General features: G+C 47.4%; 1 protein-coding gene across 1 annotated transcript in view; it reads left to right on the top strand.

The window, feature by feature from the left end:
* The window catches only part of Best3 (bestrophin 3), a 35,439-nt gene extending 21,973 nt beyond the window's left edge, over positions 1 to 13,466 (top strand). The window contains exons 7-9 of the mRNA XM_041673228.1: positions 1,397 to 1,477; positions 3,095 to 3,246; positions 11,684 to 13,466. Of these exons, the coding sequence (XP_041529162.1) occupies positions 1,397 to 1,477; positions 3,095 to 3,246; positions 11,684 to 12,596 (1,146 nt within the window). The 3' untranslated portion in view covers positions 12,597 to 13,466. The remainder of the gene's footprint in view (positions 1 to 1,396; positions 1,478 to 3,094; positions 3,247 to 11,683) is intronic.
* The last annotated feature ends 2,291 nt before the right edge of the window (positions 13,467 to 15,757 follow it).

The following is a 15,757-nucleotide window of genomic DNA, read 5'->3' as shown; positions in this document are numbered from 1 at the left end:
TTGCAGGGTATATACCCTTCTGAATGTATGTACAGGCCAGAGTACAAAGTTGAGAGTTTCTCTTCTTCCTTCTTCTCTCTTCTCTCTTCTTCTTCTTCTTCTTCTTCTTCTTCTTCTTCTTCTTCTTTTTCTTCTTCTTCTTCTTCCTCTCTCTTCCTCCCCCTCTTCCTTCCTCCCTCCTCCTTTCCCTCCCTCCCTCCCTTTCTCCCTCCCTCCCTCCCCTATTGCCTTGAGACAGGGTTTTTCACTCGATAGGAAGCTTATCATTTCACTAGGCTACCTGGACCAGGAACTCTCAGAGTCTACCTGTATCCATCCCTACATTTCTGGTGTTACAGACATGCTCAGCCATGCCTGGCTTTTCACCTGGGTGCTGGGGGTTTGAACTCGGGCCCCTGTGTTTGCTGCTTAAGCACCCCTACCCACTGAGACATCTCCCCAACCCCAAATGGGTAGAGTTTTCACCAAATGGTCTCAGGATCTAGAAACTAATCAAATGATACCTTTATTTTGTTCACCTAAAAATTTTCTTCCCATCTGGAACCAATACTCCCCCTGCCACACACATACAAACACATTCACAAGTTAAAAAGAAAAGAAAATTGTTCAAAGAGGTTATATTTGACATCTAAGCCTCTCATTTAAAAAGCTATTCCAGGGGCTGGAGAGATGGCTCAGAGGTTAAGAGCACTGGCTGCTCTTCCAGAGGTCCTGAGTTCAATCCCCAGCAACCAAATGGTGGCTCACAACCATCTGTACTGAGATCTGGCGCCCTCCTCTGGCTTGCGGGCCAGAATGTTGTATACATAATAAATCTTTAAAAAAAAAAAAGCTATTCCGTCCAAAAACATGGTATGAATATTTAGTACAGACCAAATGTCAGATGTCATGGTCAGAAAGTGGCTAAATGGTTCAAAGGAGAACAGGGTGAATCTTGAATGTAAAACTAAACTAGCCTCCAGTTCCAGCTCTCAGGTGTAGTCACTTGGCAGGTATGTCTCGTAGCTGGCTATTGGGCATCATTGTTCATGTCTCATCATTTTGTCTTTCATTGCCATTTAACCTCATGTCATCAATTGGGCCTTTATGGGCTTCTCAAAAGCTCAGACGATATAATATATGCCTTGCGTGTAGTTAATGGTCTTTAGTACTCAGTTTCCTTTGGCTCCACGAAGCTCCTGGCTTCCCTGGGGTAGGGCAGCACTGTCTAGATGAGCAGATGGGTCCATCTGCAGAGCATGCCCATGAAGGGGCTTGCTGGACGATCAACATCTGGAGAGCAGCCCGCTGCCCTGAAGGATGCGTATTACAAAAGTGACAGGGAAGGGACAGCTGAAGCAGGGGTCAACCTCAGATTCCTTCTCTGTCTTCACACGCACTGTGTTCTCGACTGCAGGTTGCCGAGCAACTGATCAACCCTTTCGGAGAAGACGATGACGATTTTGAAACAAACTGGTGTATTGACAGGAACCTGCAGGTGAGGAACGTTTCTGTCCTCTGTGATCAAAAACAATAAATCACATGTAAATGGATTCTAGGTATAGGCTCCTGGACATGAGGGGCTTTTTTGTTTTGGTTTCTTTTGGTTTGGTTTTGGTTTTTCGAGACAGGGTTTCTCTGTGTAGCCTGTCCTGGAACTCCCTCTGGAGACCAGGCTGGCCTCAAACTCACAGAGATCCGCCTGCCTCTGCCTCCCGAGTGCTGGGATTAAAGGCATGTGCCACCACTGCCCAACTCCGGACCTGAGATCTTTAGGCAATCATGGAAGAAGCCTGATCAGGCACTGCGTTGTTTGTTTCGGGACCTAAAATGTCCTGGGTCTCATTCCCAGCGCCCATTAAGTCAAGATGATTTTCTCTGTGAATTTTTTTTTTTTATTTTCGAGACAGGGTTTCTCCGTAGCTTTTGGTTCCTGTCCTGGAACTAGCTCTTGTAGACCAGGCTGGCCTCGAACTCACAGAGATCCGCCTGCCTCTGCCTCCCGAGTGCTGGGATTAAAGGCGTGCGCCACCACCGCCCGGCTCTCTGTGAATTTTTGTTGGCACCATCTGTCCTCTTCCGTTTAGTACAGAGCGATATTATAATTCATTTTCTTACCTACTTTGATTTGTCATTGGAAGAGATTAACAGTAACATAAAATGGTATCCAGACATAATCAGCTGTGAATTCCTGAACATAACCCAGTTGTGTGGGGCGGGAGCCGAGGCTGCGTTGGTTTCTTCCTCACATCTGCGTCATGAATGGAGCCCCTTACTCTGAAACAGTGCTGTTGATAAAGGCTCATAAAGGCACGAGGGAATTCTCTTTCTAGGGAGGGCCGCCTTCAGAACCTCTGTCTGAGGGCTTTACCCCATCCATCTGTTTGAAGCCCTGCCAGTCTGTCGGGGAAGAAGCATAATGTTTCCCTCTCTCTGTCAAAACTGGATTCCCAGAGGCTTAATGGTTTATTTGTCACTCTACCTAAGCCAAGACAGAGAGGTTGTCACCGTGATACAGGTCTGTTGATACACTACTTTAGCCAGGCCTGGTGGCGTAGTCTGTAATTTCAGCACTTGGGAGCCTGGGAAAGAAGAATTACAAGTTCTAGGGTGGCCTGAGCTATGTGCTGAGAGCCTGTCTCAAAGAAGGAAGGAAGGAGAGAGAGAAGAGGAAAGTAGGGCATACAAGAAGTGGTGGGAGACAGAGGTAAGCTTGTCGGTTATAGCCGGGAGAACCGAGAGTGTCCACCTCTCTGTGCTCTATGGTGCTGAATGGCGGCTATCCGGGAGCCACCAAGGCAATACCGTAACTGAGAAATCAAGAGAAAGGAGCCTTGCAGACGATGACATGAAGCTCCATGCCAAGGCATGCAGGCAAAGGGTGGCCAGGAGGTGCACGAAGACTGGACAGCTCCACACTCCACTTACACCATTGCCCAGAGTTTTTGAGCAGAGAAGAACACATACATGTTCCTGCTACGCCCTCATTGTAGCACGTCTGCCTTTGGGCCTTTGTATACTCCTCAGTGTCCCGTCGTTCTCAAACTCGCTTCCGCCTGCTGCAACCCCCCCCCCCCCAATCTATGCCGCTCTAACAATACGACAACGGTTTTAGGTCTCCCTCTTAGCTGTGGACGAAATGCACATGAGCCTGCCCAAGATGAAGAAGGACATTTATTGGGATGATTCTGCCGCTCGGCCCCCCTACACACTGGCAGCGGCTGATTATTGCATACCCTCATTTCTGGGCTCAACAATCCAAATGGGGTAAGCGCGGTTTTTTTTTAATCTTTGATATTTAGGAGAACGTTTAAAAAATGTATGATGTGTGTGTATGTATGCCTATGTATATGACAGAGGAGGCATGAGCCGTGTCGTGCACACGGAGGTCAGAGGGCAACTTGGTGCAGTCAGTTCTCTCAATCTGCCTCTGTGTGGGCTTCCAAGGTCACTCAGGTCATCTGGCTTACGCAGCGGGTACCTTTATCCACATTTATACACGTTTCTGGGGCAGCTGTGAATGACCTAGGAGGCCATCTCTAAGCTGAGTTCCACACATATGTTCAATAAAATATGATCATATCCACCTTCCATTTTCCTCTCCAACTTCCCCAATGTTGCCCCAAAAATCTATCTCATTATTATTTCTTTTTCTTTCCCTCTCCTCCTTCTGCTTCCCCCACCCCCTTCTCTTCAACATCTAATTAATGCAGCCAATATACGCAGTAGGACATGGGAAACCTGTCAGTGGCCACAGCCTCAAAAAAAAAAGTCTCTCTCTCTCCTAGCTCAACAGTAGGGGAAGGGCCTTAAAAGCACACCTCCCCTTCATTTGTGCCGGAATTCAGGCCGGCTTTATCCTGTACAGGTCTTGTGGGCTGGCTTTATCCTGTACAGGTCTTGTAGTTGTGAAGCAAGCGCATGTCCCATTGTTGCTGGTGTGCCCTCTCCTCTGCTCCATCACTGCCCTGGCTCCTGACTCCCCATGTTAGATGTCTAACCTCTATCCTGTAAAGCTATGCTCTCGGTCAGACGACTCCAAATCCTCATAAGTAATGGTTTGTGGCACTCTCCTTCAGAAGGGGAGTCTGAAGCTCAAAGCCCTTCAAAAGTCAAAGCAAGAGATGCCTGAAAGTGGGATGTCAGGAGCTGTGGTAAGCCGTGAGAGAGAGTCAGGCACCTGGAGACTTGTGTAGGTGCCCACCAGCCTAGAGAAGGATGCCCACAGTAAGAAAGGCTTGATTCCTAGGCTAGTCCCGCCCATCCTTCCAGTCCAGTATGGTCCTCCTTATTCAAGATGGTGCAATAGATTATACTAGTTCAAATACATGAAGACGCATATTGCGGCAAACAAAGATCTTACTAAAGGTAAGATCTTTAAATGTATTTCTAGACTGGTATTTCAGTAATCATGTCTTACTTAGCCCACTATGCTCAAATAGTTTATTTTAGCCTTATAAGAAAATACATAGTCTGGTATACACGATTGCATGCTGGTGTTATGGACCACTTAAAAATAGCCTGACTTCTAAACCACTAGCTTCTACAAAATGTACTCTCGGTACATTGATTTTCTTCCCCTTGATTGTACGAGGAAGGCAGGAGAGGCAAGTCTCCCAAGGAGATGGATGTGCACTAAGTTCATCATTTCAGAGCTTAGGGATTCTCCGTCTGCCAGCGTGGGGTCACCTTGCTGCTCGGTCCTTACCTTTAAATGGTATCAGAGGTGTACACGGCGCAGTTCTCTTTCCAAGAGAACATCTACAGAATACAGTGTGCTCAGGGAGAGGGCTTGGCTGTAGTCTACGTGGTAGTGTGAAATTAGATATGCCTCGGGAAAGGTGTAGTACACCAAATTTGTCATAAATCCTGCTCTGAGCTCTCAAATAGGCCACGAAAGGTGACGGGAAGGTCGAGGTTCTAGTGCAGTTGCCAGCCTAAATGCCTCCCAAGATCCTCTGCTCCTAGGAACTGTCCACCAGAATGGAGCAGAGGGAAGTCTGGGTGGTCATAATATTCCGGTCATTGAAATGTCCTCATAATCCTTAGCTCCTTGCCTCCCAGCTCAGCGTGAGGGTTACTTGTGCATTTGTAAAGCTGCAACTGCAGCTTTGACTGTCATTCCACCATGAGTAAGGTCAAAAATAAGAGTGTTCCACTCTAGTGGGTTCGGTACCTCTGTTGCCCAGGTCTCAACTGTTCCTCTGCACAGGCCTGAGCCCTGACAGGTGCTCAGGCAAATCACCAGCTCTTGCCGGTGTAGCCCGCAACTTTGAGAGCACTGCAGTTTTAAAATAATAAAGCTGACATAAAAAAAATGGAACTCACAATATTAAATATCATTCTCCTCCACTCTTCATGTCAGGTATGTCAAGATGACTTTTTGCTGTTTGAATTTAAATTGTCCAAACACCACTTTGAAAGTGGAATGAAGAATGGTCAGTGTGGTGGGGTTTGTCCTTCCATCTTTCCGAAGCTCTGCACTAAATTACATCACTACACTAGTGCAGACACCTGTGTGATTAATGACGTCATTACGCTAGAGAGGACAGAGTTGTTTTGAAAAACAAACAAACAAAACCACCTTAAGTCTTCTAAGTCACCTGGCAGGGGCAGTTTTGGTCTTTATATATCAGAAACGCCCTAAGAAGTAGGCACTGAGCTGTGGTCTTTGGAAGCCAGGCTCTTGCTTCTTCCTTGTTACAGTAATATGTGTGTGTGTGTGTGTGTGTGTGTGTGTGTGTGTGTGTGTGACTTCTGAGCAGGCCCCACTGCTCACCCTTAGCTCTGCGGCTGATGGTCTTGTCAGTGGGTGTTCCACAGATGTTTTGAAACACTGGGTTTTGCTATCCACCTTTTCTCAACACTGGATATGAAAACAGCTCCAACGAGCATCGTCTGCCCCGCCGCGTGCTTTCCCTCCTACCCTTCCTCTCTCTTTCGGAAGCAGACTGTATGGGACACCTTTCTCCTTCCCGCGTGTCCCATATTGGTGTATGGGTGACTTAATGGAGTTAGCAGTGTCTAAAGAATGGCACAAACGCAGGGCTGAAAGGCCAGGGCGGACCAGTGCTCTCTGCATCTCTAACTCCTGCCATGCCGTCAGCCCTGGGTCCCATCCCTGAAATTCCCAGCTTCTGCCAGCCTTTCCTCTTCCCACACACAGTAAGACCCAATGCCCTGGTCTTACTGTTCAATAGCTGCTAAGTAGTCCTAGCAAAGGTTTTTTTAACTGTCTGGGGAAGCTCCCAGCTGCCGTGACAGTTTTTTAAAGAACTCTTTCAAAGAAGAAAAAGGACTTTCAGGCGAGCATTATCGCTTCCTCTTCCTCGGGCACCTGGGGACTGCTTCTGAGAGCTGCCAGTGATTGGCAGGATCCCTTTCAGAGCCTCTGTTCTTCAGAGCCCTCCGACACGCGCCACCCTTTCCATCCCCCAAGCATCCTGGAAGGCAGGGGAAATGTCGCCACTATCCGTTTACCGCGTGTGATGCTAAGTCACAGAGAGAGCCCCGCGAGTCTCCCGATGCTTGCATAGCTAGTATCAGCCTGGGCAGCAGCATCCTGACTCTCAAGTCCTGGAGTCATTCGTCCTGCTGTTGAAACAAGGCTCCCTCTCCACCTCTGGAAGCTAGTGGCTCCGTGGCAGTTCCCATGTATGTCCTGTCACTACCCATCTGTCTCAGTCCAAATGAGTTCCGAAACACAAACTGGCCATCCCGAACACGGGGTAACGTAATGAGAGCGCACCTGTCCTCTTCTGTAATGCTCTGGCTATGACTGTTTAGGTGCTATTATGTCTGCACCTCTGGCATGTACTAAAACTACACTTTAAAAATGAAACAAGGGTGCGGGTATGCTCAGTGCCCCACCCATCATCATCCAGATGTGAAGGGGTCATCCCGGTACTTTGGGAGGTGGAGGCAAGAGGTTCAGTTTGAAGTCTCTCTGCATAGTGTGATCAAGAACAGCCTAACGGGCACTGGGCTTTGTCTCAGTTTTTTATATCTGCTTTGATCTTCGGGGCATTCTGTCCTTAAGCTGAGTTTCTATATATCAGAAACACAAGAAGATCAAAACCCACGAAAACCATGACTGTGAAGAGAGGACAGGCGCTGAGTGGCAGCGACAGTCTTTGGTGCCAGCACTCAGAAGAAAGGTCAATCATTCCCTAACCCCAGGGAGTTTTGCTCCCGCTCTGTCCTGGCACAAAGACCTGAGGACACTTCTTACTTCATCACGAGATACATGAAACCTCAAGTGTCCTTCCAAAGGTCCAGCTTCAGGCTGGAAGTGCGGGACATTTCCAAGGCGTGTTTCCTACCCTATGCATTCATGGACACTGCTGTTCACGTAGCCTTTCCCTTGCAGGCAATTCCCAAACCACACGATTTCAGCCAGGAGGACAAAGTCCAAACCTTCATAGCATACCCCAAGATGATCATCCCAGTCGTGACCAACACCATCCCATTTCCCACCAACTAAAAAGCTTGCTAATTCCCGCTGCCTCATTTCTCTGAGGCACTGCTTTGGCATGGAATGCCTTCATCCCTTCTTCATCTGCACAGTCCGATTTCTTTGCAGAAAATTTGCCAGCACAAAAACTTCATTTCAAACGTAAATATTTGTATGCATGCATCTCCCTCCTTTAAAATTGTAGGTAATAAGGTCTATGATGCAGCAGATTCTTCACGGCAGAGGCTCGGTAAATTTAGCAATACAGTCTAGCAGATGAACCTCGTGTGTCCGCACCACAGTCTTAGGAGGCAGGAGAGTACAAAGAGGTCTCCTCGGCGGGTCTCCCCAGTGTGGCTCAGTTAGCTGAGGCTTTCTGCGTCTGCTCACCTGCTTGTCTCATTTTCTGCAGCCTGACTAGGGGACTGTAGGTGACAATACATCACTACACTAGTGCACAGTTGGAGCCTTTTACTTTTTTTCACACTTATTTGGGAGGGTGTGTGTGCACATGCATGTGTGTGTGTCTGTGTGTTTCTGGTTTTGTTTTTTGTTCCCCCTCCCCAGATAGGGTTTCTCTGTGTAACAGCTCTGGCTGTCCTGGAACTCACTTTGTAGACCAGGCTGGCCTCGAACTCAGAGATCTGTCTGCTTCTGCCTCCCAAATGCTGGGATTAAAGGCGTGTACCACCACCACCTCTGTGTGTCTGTGTGTAGGTCAGAGGATAAGTTACCAGTCCCTGTTCTCTCCTATCGCATAGGTTCCAGAGTTCAAACTCAATCCAGATAGGCAGCAAATGCCTTTATCCACTGAGCCATCTTGCTGGCCCAGCTTTTTATTTTGTTTGCTTTTTCCTTTTGCATCACAAAGATTTGAAATAATATTACTACAGATGGTTTTTTTTGTTGTTGTTGTTGTTTTCCTAGAAAACCATGTCCCTCATACCAGGTAGGGTACCTTACATGTAGTTAAGGGAGACAACCCGAAATAAATAGTCAGTGTCCCAAGTAGAGGGCATATGCCTGTCCTATAAAGAGAAAGTGCCAGCCTGACCTCACGTCTCCGAGGACCTCCAGCGTGGCAGCCCTAGTGAGCAACTGTGCTTGCTACTCCGCCGTGTCCTCCCCAGCTAAATAGACAGCTGTGAAGTGTGACTAATGAGGTCCTGGGGGCTGACCTAATGAAACCCAATGAGCAGGGTCACTGGGGCCACCGAAGCATGAGTCTGCATCTCCCAAGGCGATGTAACAGGATCTGCACCTGCTCTGGAGGGAGGGTCAGGAGGCTATCCGGTAGCCAAGGACACTGCTGGGCTTCAGAATAACAGCACGGGGCTGTAATCGGGCACCATCCCGGGACATCTAGCTGGGTGATCATCTCATCCATCTTTCATTCGTAACCACAGAAACGTTGGTTTTTTTTTTTTTTTTTTTTTTTTTTTTTTGGTGGTGGTTCTCTTTGCACTTCCCAGGTTCTACCAGCCTTTTCCTTTATGTCACAGAAAACGCACCTAGCATAAGGTAGCTTGTCACCATGGATATGATCACCAGCCCTGGACTGTCACAGCAGGGTTGCTGATGCTCCCTGGGCCAGCGCGAGCAACTGGCATTTCAGGACAAGTGTTTAAGTTGTTCTCCGAACCCCCATTAAGGCTGAAGTGGACAGAGGTGTGGGACAACCCTGGAATCTGAGGAAGGAGTAGACCTCACTGCCCAATGGGCCTCTTTGCCTCGTTGGCTCATTTTATCTTAGCCTTGAAGTAGATTAAAAAAGAGTGAACTCATTAAATGTCAGCATTTCAGTGGAAAATCCTTAGCCACGGCAAATCCTTCAAACCTACCAGGGGCCCCAATCACAGAGAGAGCCCAGCCCACCTCACCTCCACATCTCTTTTCCATGGCGAGCTGACTTCTCCTCTCAAGTCCACACTAAGTCTCAGAGATGCCGAGCTTTCAGGAGACATGTCTCAGTTCCTTCTAAGGTCTGCATTTTACTTCTTGTTCTGTCCTGGGGTCTAGAGTGTCGTGTGATACCTTGGTGGCAGGTTTTATACCAAAGGAGAAAGTAACAGAAAGCATTGGCCTCCCTAGCTAGTCAGGCACAGTGAATCTCCCGGACCTCAATAACCTGTCCATAAAGTGTTGGTAAAAATAGCAACATGAACTGACATCTTTATCATGAGAGTTAAATGAGCATTCACTGTCATTTGCATCCCCTCTCTTTTGCATTTATGGGGCAGGGGAGGGTGAGCACACTAGTCAAGGCGCATATACAGTGGCACAGGTGTGGAGGTCAGAAGAAACTTTATAGGTCTGTTCTCTCCTTTCACCCTTGTTTGGATTCTTGGGGTCATATTCAGGTTGCCAGATTGATGCAGCAAGCATTCATTCCACTGAGCCGTCCCACCGGTTCTGACAGTCTCTAGAGTTTAGCTATTTGTCAGAGGAGCTGCTTGTCGGTTCCCGGCTGCTCAGACCCGAAATAATCACACAGAAATTGTGTTATTTAAATCATTGCTCGGCCCATTAGCTCTAGCTTCTTATTAACTAACTCTTACATATTAATTTAACCCATTTCTGTTAATCTGTATATCACCACGTGGCTGTGGCTTACTGAGTAAAATTCCCAGCATCTGTCTTTGGTAGCTCCATGGCGTCTCTCTAACTCTGCCTTCCTCCTCCCATGCTATAGGCCAAGCCAGTTCTTTATTCATTAACCAATAAAAGCAACACACAGACAGAAGGACCTCCCACACCATTAGCTATGTCATATTATTTTTTTATAGAGTGGGGGGGGGAATAATGGGACCTGGGGAAATCTGCCTTTATTTCAACTCTAATAAAAACAAAAGAACACAGGTTTTGTACAGCACATACTAACATTCAAGCTCCTAGATCAGTAATTTCCAAAGTGTGATCTGGGAAGTCCCTGCAGGTCACCTACACTCTGGGAGGGAATCCGTATGGATAAAACTATTTTCATCCTAACATTATGGTGTTACTCTTTCATTTTCATCCTTTTTCTAAGTGTACAGAAATCCCCTCTGTTCTACCATTTTATTTCCACAGATTGCAGTTACACTGACTCAACCATAGTCCAAAAATATTAAGCAGAAGGTTGCAGGAGCAAACAGTTCATAGATTTTTAAATCGCATACCGTTCTGAACGGTGTGCTATATCCTGAGCCATCACGCTTTATCTCACCTAGGCTGTGTGTCCGTCTTTGTCCAGTGCATCTGTGTGATTGCCCTACCTGCCCCTCATTTATGAGCCAACACCATCCTCCGACCAACAGGCACTGCATCCAAAGCTTGTGCTCAGGGATACCTTAGTTTATGAATCTGTTTAACACACAAGAGTAGTGATGCTGGTAGTGTCTGGCTGTGTCTAAGAGAAGCTGTAAAATGTTCCCTTGAGTGAAAAATGAAAGCCTTGATTAATAAAAAAAAATATGCTAAGTTTTTAAAATATGGACAAGAATGCAACTCAGGATATTGTTAAGAATAGAAAAATAAGCCATGCTGGTCTTGCTGTCACGCTTGATGCTACCAAAGCTATGGCTGGATGGGCAAGATGGCTCAGCTGGTAAGAGCACACTGGCCACACAAGCCTGATAACCTGAGTTGGAGCCCTGGGACCCACGTGGTGGAGGAAGAGAATGACTCCCCACCAGAGGTCATTCTACAAGCATGCTATGGCATGTGTGTGCCCACACTCTCACACAGGCAACACAATTGAAAGATTAATTAAAAAGCAAGTTATAGCCGCATAGCCAAGTACAGTAGCACCAGCCTATAAATCCCAAAATGGGAAGTGGAGAGAAAAGGACCAGAAGTTTAACTCATCCTCGGCAATATTGCAAGTTTGAGGCAAGCCCGGAATACGTGAGAGTCTGTCTCTAAATAAATAAATAAAGTGATAGCCACGTGGTTAGTACGTGTTTAGCTAAGGTGGAAAGGGCATTACCATCTACGGTCTGGTGCTATCTGGGAATCCACCGGGGATCTTGGAATGTAGCTCCCAGCGATAAGGGGGGTAAGGGACTTCTATTCAGCAGAATTTCCTAGATGCTACCAGATATATGATAATGTCATCGCTTTATCCTTAATGGAACACGTGCTCGTACATTCTTGCCTTTTACATTCCTCGGTTATCACGTTGGGTGTGTAAAGTAGCGGTTGCCGTGAGTCGCCTTGAGACTGCCCACAATTCAGTCCTGCAGCTACTCTGTCTTTTGTCTCGCGCTTCAGGCTGTCCGGGTCCGAGTTCCCCGAGGAGGACTGGCTGTGGAACTATGAGAAGCACGGCCACCGGCGCTCGGTGATGAGGCGAGTCAAGCGCTTCCTGAGTACCCACGAGCACCCCAGCAGCCCCAGGAGAAGGACTTTCGGCAGGCAAGCCAGCGACAGCTCCATGTTCTTCCCGCCCAGCCCAGCTCGGGATCTGTTGGACGTGCCTCCGAGAAATCCCCACCGAGCCTCTCCCACCCGGAAGCAATCCCACTCCCTAGAGGGCAGCCCTAAACTGCATTCCAGCATGGGCGAACTGTCCACCATCAGGGAGACCAGCCGCACCAGCACTTTGCAAAGCCTGACCCCGCAGTCCAGTGTGAGGGCCTCCCCTACCAAAATTCCCCAGGTCCCTGAGGTCCTGATCACAGCGGCTGAAGCACCGGGGTCCTCGTCAGATAGCCATGATCAGGACTCTGCTGCCTCCATCTTGAGCCTCGAGTTCACTGGGGTGCAACCTAGCAGGACCGAGCAGCAGGAAGACCCCTCAAGGAAGGCGACGCCATCTGAGGACCGCAATCCCCAGGCTGTTTCAGCCAGTACTGAAAGAGACTTGTTTACCTTTGAGGAAGATCCTTGTGATGACAGATTCCCCCAAAGGTGGAGCCTTCCAGAGTTACGGGAGTCCAGGCACACCTCCTTGGGAAACTTAGGTCCAGATCCTATGAGCCCCGCAGCAGCTCTCTTACCTGACACGGGAACATCCTCAGAGACCAGCGTATTCCGTCCCAGGGCTAGCTCTGGGGTCTCTCCTGACATCCTGTTCTTAATGGAAAACTTGGACACTAAGGAAACAGACATCCTGGAGTTTAACAACGAGCACCCTGAAGAATCACCTAAGGGAACGCCGCAGCGCCCCAGGACCTGGTTCTAGTTCACCTTCCTCCTCTACACAGCTGTCAGTACCAGCTTGGGGACAGCCCCCAGGAGCTGTTATTTTTCAGTGTTTAGAAAAATAATCCTACTGTACAAGCTTAGAACTCTGAAGGGCATTATGGTCCTGCAAAACTCAAATGCAACCACATTGTCTAACGCAAAGGGGCTTTCACGGAAGTTGTATGGCCCAAAATGAATTATCATAACCAAATATGGGATCTCATATAAATGTTCATGGCTTATACATCCATACATGATTAAGCTTTGGAAAGGACCATACAGATCATAGTCTAATCCCCTAGAAGCAAAGGCCCAGACACCAAGAGTCCCATTTCTTTCCTGGTTCCATCCCATACCTCTCTTTCTTTAGCTACAGAGACAAGGCTAGACCATGCCATGCCCAGAGACCCTTTCTGCTTAGAACTGAAGCTTCCTGCCCACCCAACCACACTTTCTGTAACTATTGTTACCATCTTTCCTGAGCTCCTATACATCCTCAGCATCAGAAAGTTCTGTCTCTCTTTCATTACTATTTTTATTGTCTTCATTTTTCTCTCTTCATCTTTTTTCTCTGCCATCTTTCTTCTGCCCTTTTCCTTAGTCTAGCTCCTCCAGTGACTCTAATCTGTCCCTCTTTCCAGGTTATATAAATTTTCTCTTTTCAACTCTGTTGCTTACTCGCTGTCACAGTGTTCAAACTACGAGACACTGGTAAAGCCCGGTACAGGAATCGAACGCATCCCAGCCTTGCAGAAAGAGGTGCGTGTGTGCCGATGGTATCCACCATCTCAAACCTGCTGCTTCTGCTCTTTCGTCTTGGACACTGGAGAAGACTGAGTCCAGGAGGATCTGAAATCCACATAGCCTACTGCTACATCCCCAAAGGATGGCACGGTTTCATTCTATTGAACTCACACACAGTCTTAAGCAAAAACATCCCAATTGTGCCACAGCATGGGACCAGTTACTGAGTCTGCTGGGTTGTTTTATATGATGTAGGATGTTAGAGCTGGGTGGACTACAGGGTCCATGGCTGCGTGATGACAACAGACTGTTGCCAGCTTCCTTTCAGAAGTTCTTATGTTTTGTTTTGCAAGCTCCCGGCTTTGAAAAGTGTGGCTTTTCTGGGTGCCATCTGACCCATGTGTCATATAATGGAACTTGACGTGGGGCTTGGTTGGCTGTCTCAATGCTCCACGCAGCCGTATCTGAAGTTCACATGTGAGTTTCCAATCCTTGAAGGATTCCCATGGGACCGACATACCCTTAGCCCCATTTTAAAGATGAAAATAGAAGCAATGGAGAACTCATTTTCCCGAACCCACATAGCTGGGCTCACACTTCCTTGCCATGCCACTGTAAGACCGTGCATCTGCTAGCGATTTGCCCCCAAATTCTAGAGGACGCTCCGAGGTGGCCAGTCACAGGTTTGTGCCAAACCTCTTCAGCCTCGGAACCTATCTGAATCCTCCCTGCCCCAAACAGTTTCCAGTCACAGAGGAGAGAAGAGCTTTCTGTCTTTGAGCCCTTGCCATGGTCCTCTCCTTTGACTGTAAAAGCAGGCGGGAGTCTCTTTTTTTCTTCCCCCACTTTGGAGTCCTGGCTCAATTCTCAGCAGGGGCTTTTCTTCAAGGACTAAAATGGTTTGCTATTAGAAGACGTGCTGTATGTGAATGGTTCTCTATGTTGGCCCATACTGTTAGCGCCCAAGAAAGGACTGTAATCCCCAAACCATCCCGGACAGACAGACAGACACAAGCCCCATGGTGTTTCTAAAAGACCAGAGTCCCCAACCTTTCCCCAGTCACCGTTGTCTTCAGACACTTTTCTTGAGTGCTTCAATATAAATCTCTCCATCGGCTTCTTTGGCTCTGTTTGCTCAAGTATAAATAAGTTTCTACTTAACTATCTTTGAAGAATAATCAGTTTTTATCCTTAAATCCTCAGTTGTCAACTCTACACAGAAGAATAGTTTTATGGAGAAATGGGAAGGTGTTCATTTATCTATTCCTGTGCATCTCTTATCCGCTCTCATTCCAGAGAATTTTCTAAGTTATTCAATATTTTTTCAAATTTTGGGATGGCCTCCCATTTTTCTCCTCACGCTGAAAACTGAATTATGACTTGCTCAAAGAGCCCAAAGGAGGAGATTTTCCATTCTAGAATGAGTCTTTATCCTGCATGGCCAAGGCTGCAAAAATAAAAGGATTTATTCTCTTGTGCCTGATTTTTTTTCACCTGCCTGGATCATTTTCTAGAAAATCCTTTCAGACAAACAGTCATAGGTCTCTGTGGCATTGTCTTCAGGGTTTGACCAATCCAAGAACAGGCTGATCCTAGTCGTGTGTTAACATAATCTGCATGGTAGGGTGAACAGTGAAGCCTGGCCCTTGTGTTTTTCCTCCCTGCTCCTACAGACAGCTCTGCCCTGACTCTGGGGTTCAGTTTTAGTGCAGTTAAAGCTCACCAACTGTTCCTCTCCTGCCCAAGGATTTAGAACTGCCTAGCCCCTGGTTTTCCTCTCCCCTTCTTTTTTTTTTTTATTTATTATATATACAGCATTTTGCCTGCATGTATGCTGGGGAAGGACATGGGATGTCCTGAATGACGTCAGCTGCTGCCTTCCTCTCATAGTCACCCGAGCAGCATCAGACAGCAACACTGAGTATCCAGGGCCCAGGAAGCCCACATCCCAAACCCCTCACTGATGCACCACCCTCTTCTCAGGGTGTCAGTGAATAACGTACGTGTTCACAAGTATGTCCGTGTCTTTCCTCTGCCCAGTCCTGTTTGGCTCTCGTGTCAGTTGGTTCAGTGTACAGACCTTGGTTTGTTTACATTTTTTTTTGTTTTTTTGTTTTTTTTTTTTTTTTTTTTTAGAACAGGGTTCCTCTTGTAGCCCCGGCTATCCTGAAACTCTGTAGGCCAGGCTGGCCTCAAACTCAGAGATCCTCCTGAGTGCCGGGATTAAAGGCGTGCACCACCACTGCCCCGCTGCTTATATTCTGGTGAAAGCATCTATTAATGTCTTGTGCACAAGTGTTTTGTGAGGCCAGTGAGCAAAACTATGTTACCTCACGCATGTTACCGGGAAACTACATCTCAAGCTCTTGGTCATCTGAGACAATATCTTACTATGTAGCCCAGAGTTGCCTCAAA

The sequence above is a fragment of the Microtus oregoni genome, unplaced genomic scaffold (assembly GCF_018167655.1).
Source record: "Microtus oregoni isolate MIOR12 unplaced genomic scaffold, Mior012 000001F_ref0000356, whole genome shotgun sequence".
In the NCBI taxonomy this organism is placed as follows: Eukaryota; Metazoa; Chordata; class Mammalia; order Rodentia; family Cricetidae; genus Microtus; species Microtus oregoni.
This window is presented reverse-complemented; position numbering and strand designations above follow the sequence as displayed.